At 42.0% G+C, this 19,345-nt stretch overlaps 1 protein-coding gene and 1 pseudogene across 2 annotated transcripts; one reads left to right on the top strand and one right to left on the bottom strand.

Moving 5' to 3' along the window:
• Positions 1-2,560: 2,560 nt before the first annotated feature.
• Positions 2,561-3,015, top strand: LOC308435290 (large ribosomal subunit protein eL29-like; annotated as a pseudogene). Its single transcript has one exon. The product of its transcript is annotated as a large ribosomal subunit protein eL29-like (transcript).
• An 11,862-nt stretch (positions 3,016-14,877) lies between these two features.
• Positions 14,878-15,816, bottom strand: LOC308434741 (olfactory receptor 10P22-like; the record flags this gene model as incomplete). The annotated part of the gene is made up of 1 exon (XM_080935136.1): positions 14,878-15,816. The coding sequence occupies one exon, from the start codon at positions 15,814-15,816 to the stop codon at positions 14,878-14,880; it is 939 nt and encodes a 312-aa protein (XP_080791262.1).
• Between the last annotated feature and the right edge of the window lie 3,529 nt (positions 15,817-19,345).

Raw genomic sequence — 19,345 nt, 5'->3', positions numbered from 1 at the left:
TAAGTGTAAGAAAGCAGGCTACAGCTACCGAAGTGGTATGCTTGCTTGCATAAATGAGCCACCATTGCTAGCAATCCCAGTGTCTTTACATGTTTCAAGTCATTTCATTTCTTTCAGGAGAAAGGATGGCAAAAATGCCTTTACTTTATCAAAACGTAAATGAGTCACCACAACCATTGAAGGTTTTAAGCAGACCCGCTGCTCACGCACTGAGAAACATGAACGCCGGCTACATCTACGAGAATCCCGAGTTTCCTCCTCAAGCCCCGTGTAGAAAACACCAAACTTCGTTACATTAATTCGTGTTAAATATAACTGTACAAACTGCACATTTTATAGCACAGTGTCACAGTGAGACAAATGAGAAAAATCTCCTTGTTTTAGCACAATAGAAACCAACCGGCTCTGCTGGAAAGATTGGAACAAACCCAGCTGCTGCACAGTTCTGTAAACAGTAAGTGAGGTTGTCTCTAGGATCCTGGAGTCAGTCACACATGCATGCTTGCACACTTATTCCAGTGACCCACAGTGGCGCGTGCTCAGTACCACAGCAGGTTTCTTTCACATTGGGTTCACAAAAGAGCAGTAACGGCGATCTGGCTGAGGGGCACAAGACCGTTTCTGGGCACTGAATAATCATCATCCTCCTCGGAAGTCATCTGTGACTGAGCGGAGGGGTCCCTGCTGTTTAAGAAACTGCTGGCAGCAGGCTTGTCATAGCCACCACCCACAGGCTTGGGACTTGCTGGCCTCATATCTTTCAGCCTGGGTGGTTCCTGCAGCAGGAGGAAAGCCTCCAGAGGAAAGGGAGTGTTTGTGAGTGGGCCTGGGCCCTGGGACTCGGTAGCCACTCTGTGTGGATAAGGTGCTGCACCACAGTAGGTGTGGCATACTCAGGCTCTGAGTGCGTCAAGGGTAATGCGTACTCACGTCTGCCTGGGCGGTGATGACAGTCATAATGGCCGCTGGCCTCAGTGTTCCCTCTGGACTTCTCAGTGTCTGTGCCCATGGGCCGGAAGGTAGAGCCCTTTCTCTGCCATTCATGAGAGGCTGCTGATAATCTGCCACATCACTAGTGATAAGATCCAGGGGAAACAAGCTGGACCACCATGCTATCATCAAATTCCCACTCACCACTGAGTCAGCTATAAAGAAAATAAAGGACAACAACACTCTTGTGTTCATAGTGGATGTCAAGGCTGACAAGGACCAGATCAAACAGGCTGTGAGAAAAAAACTCTATGACATTGATGTGGCCAAAGTCAATACCCTGATAAGGTTTGATGGAGAGAAGAAGGCGGATGTTCGCTTGGCTCCTGACTATGATGCTCTAGATGTTGCCAACAAGACTGAGATCATTAAACTGAGTCCAGATGGCTAATTCTAAATATGCACGTTTTTTTCACCATTAAAAAAAGAAGAAAGAAAGAAAAAGGAAAAACTGGTCTCTGTGTGTTCATACGTAAGGGATATTTAAAAAGCTCTTTCTGAAGAAGTAGCTTGTGACCTGAGACTTGAATAATGTCAAGCTATATGCATGAAGGTTTAAATATGAATTTGTGGACAACATAAGCATATTTCTGAAAACTGTTATCATGAAACCCATGCTTTGTATGCTAATTTATAAATAAAGAAATTGACCAGGAACAGCGGAGATCCAGGGACGCAGGCCTGGTGAGGCTGCACTGTGAGTAGCCGGGGCACAGAGAGGTCTGGGCCAAGCGTGTGGAAAGCGCCCCCCCCATTGGATCAGGGGAGCAGGAACTCTGCTGTAGGGACATGGTTTCGACCCAGAGGGCCCGTGTGTGTGGACCAAGTGCTCAGGCCATTTGCTAAAGGGAACAGTGGAGATGCAGGGACACGGACAAGGTAAACGGGAGAGACGGGAACCAATCACTGACAAGACCATGTATAATCACAGACAACAAGATGGCAAGAGGAAAGTGAAAGAACTTACCCAAGGGAAACCAAGAAAACAACCTGGCAACACCAGAACCCAGCTCTCCCATCACAGCAAACAGCAGAAGACCAAACACTCCAGAAAAAGAAGACTCAGACCCGAAATCATACTTCAAGATGATGATAGAGATGCTTAAACAAGAATGGAAGGAAAAGCATAAAGAAATAGAAGCTTTTAGAGAGGAAACAAGAAAAACACTCAAAGAACTCAAAGAACTAGAGGAAAATAGAACCAAAGAGATGAAGGAATGGAAGAAGATATTTAAAATGGAAATGGAAACAATAAAGAAAACACTAAAAGAGACAACCCTAGAGATAGAACACCTAAAAAAGAAATCAGGAGTCACAGATGCAAGCATCTTCAACAGACTACAAGAGATGAAAGAGAGAATCTCAGGGGCCAAAGACAACATGGAAAACATAGACAAAACAGCCAGAGAAGATGGAAAAGCCAAAAATCTCCTAACCCAAAATATCCAGGAGATCCAGGACACAATGAGAAGACCAAACCTAAAAATAATAGGAATAGAAGAGGGCTAAGAATATCAGCTAAGGTCTTCTGGTCCCAGGCGCTGCGGGAGCCGTGGGTTACCGTGCAGACATGGCCAAGTCCAAGAACCACACCACCCACAACCAGTCCCACAAATGGCACAGGAATGGCATCAAGAAACCCTGGTCACAAAGATACGAATCTCTTAAGGGGGTTGATCCCAAGTTCCTGAGGAACATGCGTTTTGCCAAGAAGCACAAGAAAGGCCTGAAGAAGATGCAGGCCAACAATGCAAAGGCAGTGAGTGCACGCGCAGAGGCATCAAGGCCCTTGTGAAGCCTGAGGTCATCAAGCCCAAGATGCCAAAGGGCCCCAGCCACAAACTCAGCTGTTTGGCTTTCATCGCTCACCCCAAGCTTGGGAAGAAGATTCGAAGCTACATGGCCAAGGGTCGTAGGCTCTGCCAACCAAAGCCCAGGGTTCAAACCAAGGCAGAGGCCAAAGCTCCAGCTAAGGCCCAGGCTTCGGCTCCAGCTCAGGCTCCCAAAGGTGCCCAGGCCCTGTGAAGGCTCCGTAGAAAAGGCCCCTGCCAAAGTGAAGACAGATGGACAGACTGCCATGACACACCCGCCTACACACTAGTGCAGATGACCAGTGTCCTATGCTGTTTTTACAAATAAACTTGAAACAAGAAAAAAAAAAAAAGAATATCAATTAAGAGGCACAGTAAATATCTTGAACAAAATCGTAGAAGAAAACTTCCCTACCCTTAAGAATGAGATGACCATGAGCATAAAAGAAGCCTACAGAACTCCAAATAGATTGTACCAGAAAAGAAATTCCTCCTGACACATAATACTCAAAACACCAAGTGCCCAAAGCAAAGAAAGAATACTAAAATCAGTAAGGGAAAAAGGTCATGTAACATATAAAGGCAGACAAATCAGAATCACACCCGACTTCTCAACAGAGACTATGAAAGCTAGAAGATCCTGGACAGACATCATGCAGACCCTAAGAGAACACAAGTGTCAGCCCAAGCTGCTATCCCCAGCAAAAGTCTCAATCACCATAGATAAAGAGACCAAGATATTCCAGGACAAAACTAAATTTACACAATATTTGACCACAAACCCAGCGCTACAATGAATTATAGGCAGAAAACCCAATAGAAGAAGGGAAACTACATCATAGTAAAAACAAGAAAATACCTAAGCAAGAAAACCAAAAGAAGAAAGACACACAGGCACACACAATTCTACCTTTAAAAGCAAAAATAGCAGGAAGCAGTAACCACTATTCTTTATATCTGTTAACATAAATGGACAATCCCCCAATAAAAAGATATAGGCTATCAGACTGGATACATAAACAGAATACAGCATTTTGCTGCATACAGGAAACTCATTTCAGAGACAAAGACAGACACTATCTCAGAGTAAAAGTTTGGGAAAAAACTTTCCAAGCAAACGGCCCCAAGAAGCAAGCTGGAGTGGTTATTCTAATATCGAATAAAGTAGATTTTCAACCAAAAGTTATTAAGAAAGATAAGGAGGGACACTTTTTACTCCTTACAGGGAAAATTTGTCAGGAGGAACTCCTGACAGGTCAGAAGACAGCTAGCTGTCTCTGAAGGTAGGCTGCTGCTCACAGTCCTCAGGAAGGGAATCGAGGCCACACCATGCTGGGCAGAGAGAGTATCAGGGACTCTCTAGAGACATGGAGCAAGAGGGGAATATAAAGAAATGTTTGTCTCAGGGTTTCTGTTGCTGTGATAAACATTTGACCAAAGGCAACCTGGAGAGAAAAGAGTTAATTTCAGCTTTTACTTCCACTGTTCTGTCCATTCCTTAAAGAAATCAGGGCAGGAACTCAGACAGGCCAAGTACTTGGATGCAGAAGTTGATGCAGAGGCCATGGAGGGGTGCTGCTTACTGGCTTGCACTTTGTGACTTTTTCCAGCATGATTTCTTATAGAACCAAAACCACCAGCCCAGGGATGACATTACTCACCATGCACAGGGCCTCCCACATCAATCACTAAATAAGAGAATGCCCCACAGACTTTCCCAGCCATCAGGGTGGTAGACGCGATTTTTCACCTAAGATTTTCAATTGAAATAAAACTAGCCAGCCCAGTATTTTACAACACTTTTCATGGGAAAAGATGGGCAAGGTGGAATAAATGGGATGTGCAGGTTGAACATTTGATACTTCTAATTATTTTGTTAGATTCTGGGATCTAAGACTTTCTGGTACCTGATCCTGGGACAGTGAAGCCAGGAAAGACAGAATAAAATACACCTCAAAAGAATAAAAAACAAATTATTAGGAGCCAAATATGAGTAACAATGGCCCAGGAACATGGCTTCAGGTTTCTCTGTGAGAGTGGAGCTTTTAATGGTAACAGAACAAAATACAATCATAAAACACAGCATTTACCAAATATGTTGGTAAAAACGGCCTGTAGACAGCCTCTAGTCAAACACAAACATGCTCTGCTGTGGTTTTCAGATGCTGTCAGATAAAAGTCAGCTTTTGAATTGATGTCCAATGATCTGCTAGGAGTACATTCCAAAGTTCTACCTGCTAGTTACAGGATTTTAGGCCAGACAGAGGTAGGCATAATGGGTTACTAAGGGACCCAAAGAGAGGTCAAGACAACATTCTACAATAGCAAAATTTTAATCAACAATGTCTAAAAATCTTCAACAGAAGTGGGACTTGTTTCTAGGAACTTCGATTTACTGGAAGATGATGGAAATTAAATTCTTTCAAGATTCATTTTGCTTTTATTTTATGTGTCTGAGTGTCTGATTATGCATATACATGTGGGTACACACAGAAGTCAGAAAATAGTGTCAGATTCCCTAGACTGGAGACACAGAGGTCTGCAAGCTGAAGAGGGTGCTGGAAACTGAACATGGGTCCTCTAGAAGCACTGTAAGTGCTCTTCACTACTGAGGTATCTGTACAGCCTCTGGGCAGTAAATTCATGAAGCAGAAGACATGAAGAGAAAAGAAATAAATTTAAATGGACAAACAGACTTCTGTTTGAAAAAACAAATGAAAACTGGTCAAGTACTGGATGGGGGAAGCTTGGGAGAAGAACAGGAGTCACTAGTTATGGTAAGGTGGAACTGGGTCTAGAGTATCTAAAGGGAAATAGTTAAAAATACAGAGAGGCTGAGTAAAGTTGTGTGTTTAGAAGTCAGAGATGCTAAAGAAAAGTTCCAGGATGGACAAGGAATCAGACTATGTCAATACTGCTGATATGTTGAGAAGAATGAAGACTGAAAATTGATCACTGTATTTAACACCATGATGAGATCATTAATTTGGAGTGAGAGGGACAAGTGGAGCGCATACTAGGAACCAATGGAGAAAACTGACGTTAGAGAGAAACACCTCCTGATGCAGTGTCCATTCCTGTGATTCTAGCACTTGGGAGACTAGAGCAGCAGGACTGACACAAGTTCAAGACCATCCTAGGCTACATAGCCACATGCAAAACCATGGACATAGTACTACCTGAAAACCCAGTTATTCCACTTCTGGGCATTTACCCCAGAGACGCTTCAACATACAACAAAGATACATGCACCACAATGTTCATTGCAGCTCTATTTATAATAGCCAGAAGCAGGAAAGAACCCAGATGTCCTTCAGTAGATGAGTGGATACAAAAATTGTGGTACATTTACACAATAAAGTACTACTCAGCTATCAGAAACAATGACTTAATGAAATTCTTAAGAAAATGGATGCATCTAGAGAATATCATCCTGAGTGAGATAACCCAGTCACAAAAGAACAGACATAATATGCAGTCACTGATAATGGGATACTAACCCCAGAAAGCTCTGAGCACCCCAGAAACAACTCACAGACTGTATGAAGTTCAACAAAAAAAGAATATATTTTAATTAAAATAGAATCGTATCACATCCCCCTTTCTTCCCAACAGCCCCTCCTAGTCTCTCTTCTATCCCCTCAAATTAATAGCCTCTTTTCCTATATTATTGTTACATATATATACATATGTGTATGTGTATGTACCCACAAATACTTAATTACACCTTAATATGTATTCATATACTTTTATGCAAAAATGCTGAAAATTTGTATATTTATCTTTGTTTTTTAAAATAAAGTTAAAAAAAAGCAGGACATAAAATTGTGATGGGGACAGAGGAAAAAAAACCTTGTCAGGGAAAAGGTAACAGCGGTTGTCCAGTGACCTTGTGAGGCCTCAAGTACAGGGCCCCAAAGATCCAGAGGAAAGTCTAGGCTACTTCCAATTGTACCTCTCTTCTGACAGGGCCAGGAGATCTTGGGTTGCTCATGCTTCTGATATGAGAAAGGAATGGTAAGGTCCCTGTGCTCTTGGGATTCAGTGCAGGGTGGAGTGGAGGGATGTAGGAAAGAAGAAACAAACCAACAGAAATACATAATGTGAGTAATTATGAAGACTTGAAAATGACTGGCAGTTAATGAGTATTAGGTGCACCTCGAGACAGGACCTCCAGCCCTTCCCACATCAGCACGAACATTTGGGCTGCAAATAGGGGAAAACCAAAGATAATTTGGGAATGTGTTTGGAAAATTATCTGCATAGAAAACTTAATATTTTAACTACATAATTATAAGGAAATTAAAATGTATGCCACAAGGACATGTTTAAATATTGATTTATGTAATGTTTAGAAACACAACTTGTGTCTGTAAACATAATTTTTATACCTTTAAACCCAGGACTTGAGAGTAACAGGCATGCGAATTCTCTTTGAGTTCATGGCTAGCCTGATCTTCATCTATAGAAAGTTCCAGGCCTGCTGAGGGTAATTGGTGAGACACTGTCTCAAAATAGAAACAACAAAAACTGATAATGTTGGGAAATTCTTCACTAATGAGGCAAAGTATATCATATCCAATCAATACTTGGATTTACCTTCTTAGTGTCAAGCATTGCAGAAAAATGGATTCCAGCAAGTCTGAAATGTGTATGCACCAGTCGCTGTGTGTCACCTTAGATACTTGAATGGGACAGAACAGCAGATAAAAGGCAATTATATCTATGAACAAAGGAACATAAGCCAATGTTCTCCACAGAAAGGTGAACCCTTAGGGAGTCTCAGTGGCTGCACCACCTCCAACATCTGAAGCCTTCCTGTAAGATTGCTCAGTGTTCTGACTGCTCATACATTGACTCTATCAGAAAGTAGATGTTTGGGTCAAATTATCATGTGTCTTGGTGCATTGCTAATCCACACATCTCATCCTATTCTTGGTCAATGGAGGAAAAGACACTCACATTTATCTTCTTCTTCCCACCTTAAAAAATTATCAAAGGGCTGGAATGACTTCTCAGCAACTGGGAACGCCATTTTATCTTAGCTCTTTACTGAGTTTTACATGAAGTACCTGCCTTGTAATTTGTAGGGAGACACTCTCAACTGGGCTTCAAAACATAATTAAAAACTTTTGTGGAGCAGTTCCCAAAGGTTTAAAGACTGGTGAGAAGGGGATCTGAGCAGCCAGGGAGCAGAGAGATCTCGGCCGAGTGCGCACAGAAAGCGCGCCCCTGCCCTGCCTGATCCAGGGACCAGGAACCCAGCATTGAAACCCCTGTTTCCACCCGGTGGCTTTGGGGCACAGAACAGGGCTTGACCCATCTGCCACCTGGACCAGCAGTTCTCAAAGATTAAGGCCTGGACCAGTGGAGATCCAGGGACACAGACCAGGTACAAGGGAAAGGCAAGAACATATCACTGACAACAAGATGGTAAGAGGAAAGTGAAAGAGCATATCCCAAGGAAACCAAGACAACCTGGCAACACCAGTACCCAGCTCTCCCATCACAACAAACATTGGAATGCCAAACACTCCAGAAAAAGAAGACACAGACCTAAAATCATACCTCAAGAGGATGATAGAGATACTTAAACAAGAACGGGAGTAATAGCAAAAAGAATCAGAAGCTTTTAAATAGGATACAAGTAAAACACTCAAAGAACTCAAAGAACTAGTGGAAAACAGAACCAAAGAGATGAAGGAATGGAAGAAGGAATTTAAAACAGAAATTGACACAATAAAGAAAACACTAAAAGAGATAACCCTAGAGGTAGAACACCTAAAAAAGAAATCAGGAGTCACAGAAGCAAGAATTTCCAATAGACTACAAGAGATGGAAGAGAGAATCTCAGGGGCTGAAGACAACATAGCAAACATAGACAAAACAGCCAAAGAAGATGCTAAAACCAAAAAGCTCCTAACCCAAAATGTCCAGGATATCCAGGACACAATGAGAAGACAAAGCCTAAGGATAATAGAAATAGAAGAGGGAGAAGAATATCAACTAAGAGGCACAGTAAATATCTTCAACAAAATTTTAGAAGAAACTTCCTTACCCTTAAGAATGTGATGACCACGAGCATAAAAGAAGCCTTCAGAACTCCAAATAAGTTGGACCAGAAAAGAAATTCCTCCCGACACATAATAGTCAAAACACCATGTGCCCAAAGCAAAGAAAGAATACTAAAAGCAGTAAGGGAAAAAGGTCATGTAACATATAAAGGCAGACCAATCAGAAACACACCAGATTTCTCAGCACAGACTATGAAAGCTAGAAGAGCCTGGACAGACATCATGCAGACCCTAAGAGAGGACAAGTGCAAGCCCAAGCTGCTATACCCAGCAAAACTATCAATCACATAGATGGAGAGATGAAGATATTTCAAGACAAATCTAAATTTACACAATATCTGACCACAAACCAGCACTACAATGAATTATAGATGGAAAACCCAATACAATGAGGGGAACTAGTAAAAACAAGAAAACTCCTAAGCAAGAAAACTAAAAGAAGAAAGAGACAAAGACACAACTCAACCTACACAAGCAATAATAGCAGAAAACAGAAACCACTATTCCTTGATATCTATTAACATAAATGGACTCAACTCGCCAATAAAGAGACATAGGCTATCAGACTGGATACATAAACAAAATCCAGCATTTTGCTGCATACAGGAAACTCATCTAAGAGACAAAGACAGACACTATCTCAGAGTAAAAGGATGGGAAAAAAACTTCCAAGCAAACAGCCGCAAGAAGCAAGCCAGAGTGGCTATTCTAATATTGAATAAAGTAAATTTCCAACCAAAAGTTATCAAAAAAGATAAGGAAGGACACGTTTTACTCATTACAGGGGAAATCTGTGAGGAGGAACTCTCAATCCTTAACATATATGCTCCAAATACAAAAGCACCTACATTCATTAAAGAAATCCGACTAAAGCTCAAAAAAATACATTTTACCCCACACAATAATAGTGGGAGACTTTAATACCCCACTCTCACCAATGGACAGATCTTGGAAACAGAAACTGAACAAGGACACTGTAAAACTAGCAGACTATGAACCAACTGGAAGTAATAGATATCTACAGAACATATCATCCTAAAGTAAAAGAATACACCTTCTTTTCAGCACCCCATGGCACCTTCTCGAAAATTGACCACATAATTGGACACAGAGCGAGCCTCAATCGATATAAGAAGATTGAAATACTCCCATGCATCCTCTCAGATCACCATGGTCTAAGGCTGGTCTTTAACAACAAGAAAGACAACAAAAAACCCACATACACATGGAAACTAAAAAACTCTCTGTTAAACGATAGCAGGGTCAAAGAAGAAATAAAGAAAGAAATTAAGGATTTTCTAGAATTCAATGAAAACGAAAACACAACATACCCAAAACTATGGGATGCAATGAAAGCAGTACTGAGAGGAAAACTCATAGCCCTGAGCGCTTCCAAAAAGAAACTGGAAAGAGCATACATCAGCAACTTGACAGCACAGCTAAAATCTCTAGAACAAAAGGAAGCAGATACACCCAAGAGGAGTAGAGGGCAAGAAATAATCAAAATTAGGGCAGAAATAGATCAAATAGAAACAAAAAGAACCATCAAAAGAATCAACAAAACCAAGAGCTGGTTCTTTGAGAAAATCAACAAGATTGAAAAACCCCTAGTCAGACTAACATGAGGGCAAAGAGAGAGTATACAAATTAACAAAATCAGAAAGGAAAGTGGAGACTGAACTGAAAAACTGAAAGTGAAAACAACTGAAACTGAGGAAACTCAAGAAGTCATCAGATCCTACTACAAAAAGCCTATACTCCACAAAGTTGGAAAATCTGGAGGAAATGGATGAATTCCTAGACAGATACAAGATCCTAAAGTTAAACTAGGACTAGGTAAACCATCTAAATAATCCCATAACACTTAAAGAAATAGAAGAAGTCATCAAAAGCCTCCCAACCAAGAAAAGCCCAGGTCCAGACGGGTTCAGTGCAGAATTTTATAAGACATTTATTGCGGACATAACACCAATACTCTCCAAACTATTCCACAAGATAGAATCAGATGGAATACTACCTAACTCATTTTTTGAGGCCACAATAACCCTTGTTCATAAACCAATCAAAGACCCTACAAGGAAAGAGAACTTCAGACCAATCTCAATTATGAACATTGATACAAAAATACTCAACAAAATCCTTGCAAACCGAATCCAAGAACATATGAAAATGATCATTCACCATCACCAAGTAGGCTTTATCCCTGGGATGCAGGGATGGTTTAATATAAGTAAATCCATCAATGTAATCCACCTTATAAACAAACTCAAAGAACAAAATTACATGATCATCTCACTAGATGCTGAGAAAGCATTTGACAAAATTCAACACCCCTTCATGTTAAAAGTCCTAGAAAGAACAGGAATCCAAGGTCCATACCTAAATATAATAAAAGTAATATACAGCAAACCAACAGCCAACATCAAACTTAACGGTGGGAAACTTGAAGCAATCCCACTAAAATCAGGGACTCGACAAGGCTGCCCACTCTCCCCCTACCTATTCAACATAGTACTGGAAGTCCTGGCTAGAGCAATTAGACAGCAAAAGGAGATCAAGGGGATACAAAAGGAAGAAGTAAAAACATCACTCTTTGCAGATGACATGATAGTGTACTTAAGTGACCCCACAAATTCCACCAGAGAACTCCTACAGCTGATAAGCAAGTTAAGCAAAGTGGCTGGATACAAAATTAACTCAAATAAATCAGTAGCTTTCCTATATTCAAAGGACAAACATGTGGAGAAAGAAATTAGGGAAAAGGTACCCTTCACAATCGTCACAAAAACTATGAAATACCTTGGTGTGACTATAACTAAGCAACTGAAGGAACTGTATGACAAGAACTTCAAACCTCTAAAGAAGGAAATCGAGGATGATCTCAGAAAATGGAAAGATCTCCCATGCTCATGGATTGGAAAAATCAACATTTTAAAAATGGCCATCCTACCAAAAGCAATCTACAGATTCAATGCAATCCCCATCAAAACTCCAACCCTGTTCTTCATTGAGTTGGAAAGATCAATATGCAATGTCATCTGGAATAACAAAAGACCTAGAATAGTGAAATCCATCCTCAACAACAAGAAAACATTTGCGGGGATCACCATCCCTGACCTAAAGCGATATTACAAGGCAATTGTGCTGAAAACTGCATGGTACTGGTACAGAAATAGGCATGTGGATCAATGGAATAGAATAGAAGATCCAGAAATGAGCCCTCATGTATATGGTCACCTGATTTTTGACAAAAGAGTTGTAAACATTCAATGGAGAAAGGACATCCTATTCAACAAATGGTGTTAGTCCAACTGGCACTCAACATACAGAAGAATGAAAATAGACCCTTTCTTATCTCCTTGTACAAAGCTCAAGTGTAAGTGGATCAAAGATCTCCATATTAAACCAGGTACACTGAAACTATTAGATGAGAAAGTAGGAAAAATCTTAGACCACATAGGCACAGGAGAAAATTTTCTGAACAAAACACCAATGGCTCATGCTCTAAGGTCAAAGATTAACAAATGCGACTTAATGAGATTGCAAAGTTTCTGTAAGGCTAAGGACACTGTCAAGAAAACAAAACGGCAGCCAACAGAATGGGAAAAGATCTTTACCAACTCCACATCAGATAGAAGCCTAATATCCAAGGTATACAAAGAACTCAAAAAGCTAGACACCAGAGAATCAAACAACCCTATTAAAAATGGGGTACAGAGCTAAACAAAATGTTCTCAATTGAGGAATATGGAATTGCTGAGAAATATCTAAGGAAGAGCTCGACATTTTTGGACATCAGGGAAATGCAAATCAAAACAACCCTGAGATTCTACCTCACACCAGATTGGCCAAGATCCAAACTCAGATGACAGCAGATGCTGGCGAGATTGTGGAGAAAGAGGAACACTTCTCCACTGTTGGTGGGGTTGTAAACTGATACTACCACTCTGGAAATCAGTCTGGCGATTCCTCAGAAAATTGGACATAGTTCTACCTGAAGATCCAGCTATTCCACTTCTGGGCATATACGTCAGATACACTCCAATATACAACAAAGGTACATGCACCACAATGTTCATAGCAGCTCTATTTATAATAGCCAGAAGCTGGAAAGAACCCACATGTCCTTCAGTAGATGAATGGATACAAAAATTGTGGTTCATTTACACAATGGAGTACTACTCAGCCATCAGAAACAATGACTTAACCAAATTCTTAAGAAAATGGTTGCATCTAGAGAATATCATCCTGAGTGAGATGATAACCCAGTCACAAAAGAACAGACATAATATGCAGTCACTGATAGTGGCAATCTAACTCCAGAGGCTCGGACTGCCCCAGAAACAACTCACAGACTGTGTAAAGTTCAAGAAAAAAACAAAACAAAATAAAACAAAACAAGAAATGAAAACGTCATGCTCAATCCTTACACTGCAGGAAAGCATTGACTAATTCTGGGTCACACCCTGTTTTACATGTTCTTTTTGCCCATTGTAACTAGTAAGACTTTAATGCAGAGTATCAAACCTTAAAAATAAAGAAAAAAAAACAAGCACTGACACAATTGTATTTGTATACATTTATGCAAAAATGTTTAAAATTGTTTTTCTTTTATCTTTGTTTTTTAAAAGAAAGTTAAAAAAAAACTTTTGTGAAGGGCAATTTGGCAAAGTATTTATACAATCATTTTATTCAACAATCCTGTTTCTGGAAAGTCTTCTAGGGACAGTGTAGGTAAATAAAAAGATTAATCTATGAACATTAATATCTAGGTCCAGGAGAACTCTTAGCTGCAATGACTGGGCATTTCTCAAGGTTATAGTTTACCCGTATTGTAGAATATAAGAGACTTTGAAGGTACATTTAAGAAGTCAAGGCACAATGTTCAAATGTAGTTCAATAAAGCAAAAACTGTTAAAGCACAGTTTATGCAATATAACATTATTTTTATTTTGTATGGACATGCATGTCTGCAAACACAGAAAAAAGGCAGGTGGCAGTAACTTCTTAAAGACATTATTGGCATTTTGTCGATAGTTGTAATTTCCTCTGTATATAAATTTCTTGCAACTAACAGTTCTACTTTTTACAAACTGAGAAACTGAAGTCTGTACCCAGGCCTTCATTTATAGTTCCTTGAGCACCTGCTTCTGCTACTTCCTGTGTGTGAAAACAGCCTGAAAAAGGCTCAAGAACAATCAATTGTCAGCTTTCCAAGTAAAGGAAGATGTGCCATATATGTCTAACCAGGGACTGATGTGGACACCCAGTAAAAATAGTGAGTATTTGGTTTCAAGGATCTATGGCTATCTCAGACCTCAGAGCAGAGTCTAGGGGATAGAGAGATGTGTGCTCTACCTGAGACCAAAGGAGAGAATGAAAATCATATCTTAGAAGGCACTCTTGGAGGAAGTCAAGTAGGGAACACCAACATCTCAAGAGGGTCCCAAGAGGGTCCTACCTGTTAGTGGTCAGTCATGAGACAAATAACTGGATAGGCTAAGCCTACAGCCCTACAAAGCAAGACTTAGAGGCTGAACTAGAAGACAAGCCATCCATTCCCTATCCCTGTCTTCATCCCTGTGCCCCCAGCACATATCAATGATGACAGGGAGAAAGGCTTACAATAAGGACTTACTGGGAAAATGAGGAAGACACATTTCTCAAGATCATGAACACAAGAAGACACAGAAGCCACAGCCTTAATGAGGAATTACATCATCACTCAGGGTCATCTGAGCTGTCTTCCCTTGACCTCTGTTTCACTATGTGTTCACTTATCTCTTCACTTGGAGTGAAGCAGAGTCAAACTGTAAGGCCAGGTCCCAGAAGCAGAGCTCTGAATAGTATATCTGTGTCTTGGACATTCACAATGTGTGAAACACACCAATACACAGGCTGCATGCACCTTATGACTACAGGTCTCAGATTCTCTTTTTCCTTATGAATATCCAGGAGTCAGGCTCTGAGCTCCAAGGTCTTGGGAAGGAAGAAGGGTATGGTCAAGGACCCCAAAGGTATCTCTTCATGAGCCGCCTCATGGCCCCTGTTACCTCCTTGTTCCTCAGAGAATAAACAAATGGGTTGCACATGGGGGTGACAACCGTATAGAACAAGCTAAGAATCTGGTCTGTGTCACCAAAAGAATCTGCTTGAGGTCTCATATAGGCAACAGTCCCTGTTCCAAAAAAGAGAATCACCACAAATAAGTGGGAAGAGCAGGTAGAAAAGAGTTTCTGACGACTCTGGGATGTTGCAACACCAAGGATGGTGGCAAGAATACAGGCATAAGAGGCCACAATCAATAAGAATGGGACAAAGATAAAAGTTATTGTGACAAAGAGGTTCCCCACTTCACCCCAGAAAGTGCTTGCACTAGCCAGTCTCAGCACAGGCAGGATATCACACAGGAAGTGATAGATGGTGTTGGCCCCACGGAAAGGCAATGTGAAGATGAAGACGGAGTGAGTCGTGCCTGTGATGAAGCCTGCAAGATAAGAGGCCCCCACCATGCCAATGCAGGTTCCCTGACTCATCATTGTCGTATAATGCAGTGGACAGCAGATGGCAGCATACCGGTCATAGGCCATGGCAGTGAGCAAGCAGCATTCTGCAATGCCAAAAAAGGCAAAGAAATACAACTGAGTGAAGCAGCTGGCAAGGGGGATGGTGGGGCAGGAAGACCGGAGGTCAGCCAACATCCTAGGCACAATGGTCGTGGTGTAGAGGATCTCCACCACAGAGAAATGACGCAGGAAGAAGTACATGGGGGAGTGGAGTGCAGAGTCAGCCAATGTGAGGATAACAATTAGAGAGTTGCCCAGCAAGGTGACAATATAGATACACAGCACACCCCAGAACAGATGGCCCTGGAGAGAGCTAAAACCTGAGAACCCCAATAAAATAAACTCTGTTATGTCTGTATCGTTATCATCCCCCATTTTCCCCAGAGCAGACTAGGAAGAAAAATTTTTACAATGGAGCCAGGGAGGGGTAACCAGCTGGCGACCAAGGCTGTAACAGTAAGGATGGAAAACTGTCCATGAGAGCAGACCTGCTTGCTGAATAGTATGCTGAGGATGTTGAATAGGATGCTGAATAGGATGTTGAGGATGATGAAGAGGATGCTGATTAGGATGCTGAGGATGTTGAATAGGATGCTGAATAGGATGCTGAGGATAATGAAAAGGATGCTGAAGGTGATGCTGAGGATGTTGAAGAGGATACTGAGGATGCTGAAGTTGATGCTGAGGATCCTGAAGAGGATACTGAAGGAGATACTGAAGATCTTGATGAAGATTCTGTGGATCCTGAAGAAGATTCTGAAGAGGATTCTGAGAACCTCTGCTGCTGTGACTCTCCCCCAAAGACACACCTCAGGAAAAGGAAAAAAAGCCAGACCCGGGAAAATCTTCCTGCTCTTTCAGGTTTCCTCAGACATGCTTTGTTCTACTTACCCAGCAAAGAGGAGCAGAGATTGGGCACAGAAGCAGCTTCCTTCAGGAAAGTGAATGAGCAGAGTGACAACAATCTGGCAGAGGAAAATTGTGTCCACCCTGAAAGTGGGTGGCAGAAAGCAAGAACAGCAAACAGGAACACAGTGTTGAGGACCAGAGGGCTATGGAGTTTTTACCTGCAGATGCATCCTCAGGGCCCTCTGGGTTCCTCTCCCTAGAGCACATCACAGTAGTTCAACTCCCTGCAGAGCTGAGTCTCACAGAGTGTGAAGGGAGGAGGTTGGGAGAAGACAGAGAAGAGGGAGGAACTGGCTTTCTCTTATTTGTGCCTAACTGTGAGCTCTTTGCTCTTGGTCCTTGGTCTGACAGGTCCTCCTCACACTCACCCACTAAGGAGAAACCATGTTTGATGGAGGCTAATGTATACAGAGCCCTTTTTCTAAGCATAAATGGAGCTGGGCTCAAATGCCAGGTGCTCTATCCTGTTTCTCTAGGTGGGACTTCCATCCATTGCCCCAGGGGCTGCCTTCTGCCTTTCCCACTTTCAGAACTGGTGCCTAGCAATTTTTCTGTTTCCAAAAAGGCCTTTTCTTCCAGGGCTGGAGACCTTTTGGATGCTGGCAGGCTTCTTCCACCGTCCTGTACCTACAGCACTGCCTAGTTCTGGCAAGCACTGTAAGCCCTTTGTAAAACAGAACTAATTCCCAAAGAAAATTAGTTACTTTTTTGTTACAATTGTTACTGTTGAAGTAACAAGCTGATTCTGGGAGAACTCCTAACCCAGATGAGGGTTTGACTCACCCTCCACCTGCTGGAGGAAACAGTAACTGTCTCTGATTGTCAGAAATGAGACAATACTCTCTAGATCTCAGCTGGAAAAGAGGGCAGCCCCTAGGACACATGACAGAGGTGACCGGAGAAGGTGCCCAGTGAGTAAAGGCTAGAGAAACGTAACAGGTACTTTCTATATGTCAGTTATGTAACAAAGGGTGTTCTCCAGTGCTATAGCTTGGAGTCCAGTCGAATAATGCAGAAAGACCCTCTCTATTAAGGTAGTGTGTTGTCTGCTTGAGTTGTTTCCTTCCTTATGGCAATAAGGTTTGGGAAGGATTCCAAGTGGAGGGCTAAGAGATGTCTCAGCAGTTAAGAGTGTGTTGTTCCTGCAGTCGACCTGAATTTCATGCCCAGCATCACATGGCAACCCAGGCACAGTCAGTTCAGCGATCCACCCTACTCTCCTTGCTGCCTCATGCACTGCACACATGTTGTGCACAGGCAATCCCACTATGTACACACAAACCCATAATTAGAACTAAAATCAAACTTTGACACTCTCTTACATGGTAATGCTCAGTTGTGACTTTCCAAGCCTGTCCTCACATGACAGCTGGGTTGTGATAGCATAGTGTCCATGAGTGTGGTTCACAGTGTCCATGTATTGTCCAATTGTGTCATCCACACTGTCCACGTGTGTCATCTCCAGTGCCCAGGACAGTCATTCGCAGTGTCCTTGTGAGTCATCTGGATTGTCCATAAGGTCATTCACTGTGTTAGATTCACATTGTACATGTGTTTCAGTCACAGAGTTCATATGTAATATCTATGGTATTCACGTGTGTCAAGCCAGGCCTTCCTTCTCCTTCCCCTCTGCAGTGCATTTAATGTACCTGGCCCACTGTTTGGCCATGACTGTGCCTTTTTTTTTTTTTACATTTATGATACTAGTGAGGAGTCATCTCAATTATTTTAATTTATTCGGAAGAGCCGCTCTCAAAGTGGGCACTACTAATCACTGGGCCCTGGTTCTGGACTGCATGAAAAGGAGGAAGGGTGCTGAATATGAGCACTCACTGTTTCCTGCTCCCTCACTATGATGTAATGAGACCTGTGACCAGCAGGTTCAGGACATCTCAATCAACCACAGTCGATGGAACTTTTTAACTAGTGCCAAAACACCCTTTTCCTTCTTAGTTCACAGCAACATAACAATGACTGGAAATTGGTATAGATAAGTACCGATAAAGCTACTACTGGGATAAACCTGACCATGCAGTTCTTAGGCTTGTGGGACTGCTTTGTTGAAGACTATAGATGATTTTGGAACTCTGGGGTACAAAATACTTTGTATGATCCATGTAGAGTTTAATGAGCCATTCTGGTGGGAGTTTAAATAACATGAATGCCAACAGAAATACAATAGTGGAGACCCAGCTCAGGAGGTTTCACAGGGGAACAAGGACTCTGTTATAGTTTGTTTTCTGTTGTTTTGATAAAGACCATGATCCAGAGGAACTTGGGAGGGGCAGGGTTTATCTCATTCTGGCTTACAGGTCATCATGAAGGGACGTCCAGGCAGAAACTCAAGGTGGGGATGTGAAGGCAACAACTGAAGCAGAGCCTTGAACGAGCACCATTACTGGCTTGTTTGTGTGTTCTTATGCAACCTAGGGTCACCTGCTCAGGGTGGCACCTCTCCCATTTGACTAATCCATGCCATAAATTACACATCCAGAAAATGCTCCCATGGACCTGTCTACAGGCAATCTAATGGAGGGTTTCCTCAACTGAGGCTTCTTCTCCCAAATAACCACATAAATTGTTTCATTTGGAAACAACAACAACAGTGACAACAGAAAACACAACCATGCTCTTTTTGCCTGCTTGCCTTGTGGGACTGAGCGTCTGCTTGATCCTTGGACCTCCACTCACAGCTGCTGCCAACCATTGTTGGGGAGTTGGACAACAGACTCTCTCACAGACCTGAAGCCTGGCAGTGCATACTCTACAAGTGGCCCTCTCACACATGACTAAAGGCCTACTGTAGCATTGTTGCTATAGACTTGATCTCTCCTTGGCAGGACATCGATGCAGGAGGAAAGAGCAGTCACTTGCCTGTCATAAACAGGGAACCCTGCTGAGAACTGGCAGAGAGCATCCATTGGCAGGCCTGGTATTTGGGAAAAAGAGAGAATGGACAGATAAAAGAAATGACCCAATAAATACTGTGATGATA

The sequence above is a fragment of the Micromys minutus genome, assembly GCF_963924665.1.
Source record: "Micromys minutus genome assembly, chromosome: 22".
Lineage (NCBI taxonomy): Eukaryota > Metazoa > Chordata > Mammalia > Rodentia > Muridae > Micromys > Micromys minutus.
This window is presented reverse-complemented; position numbering and strand designations above follow the sequence as displayed.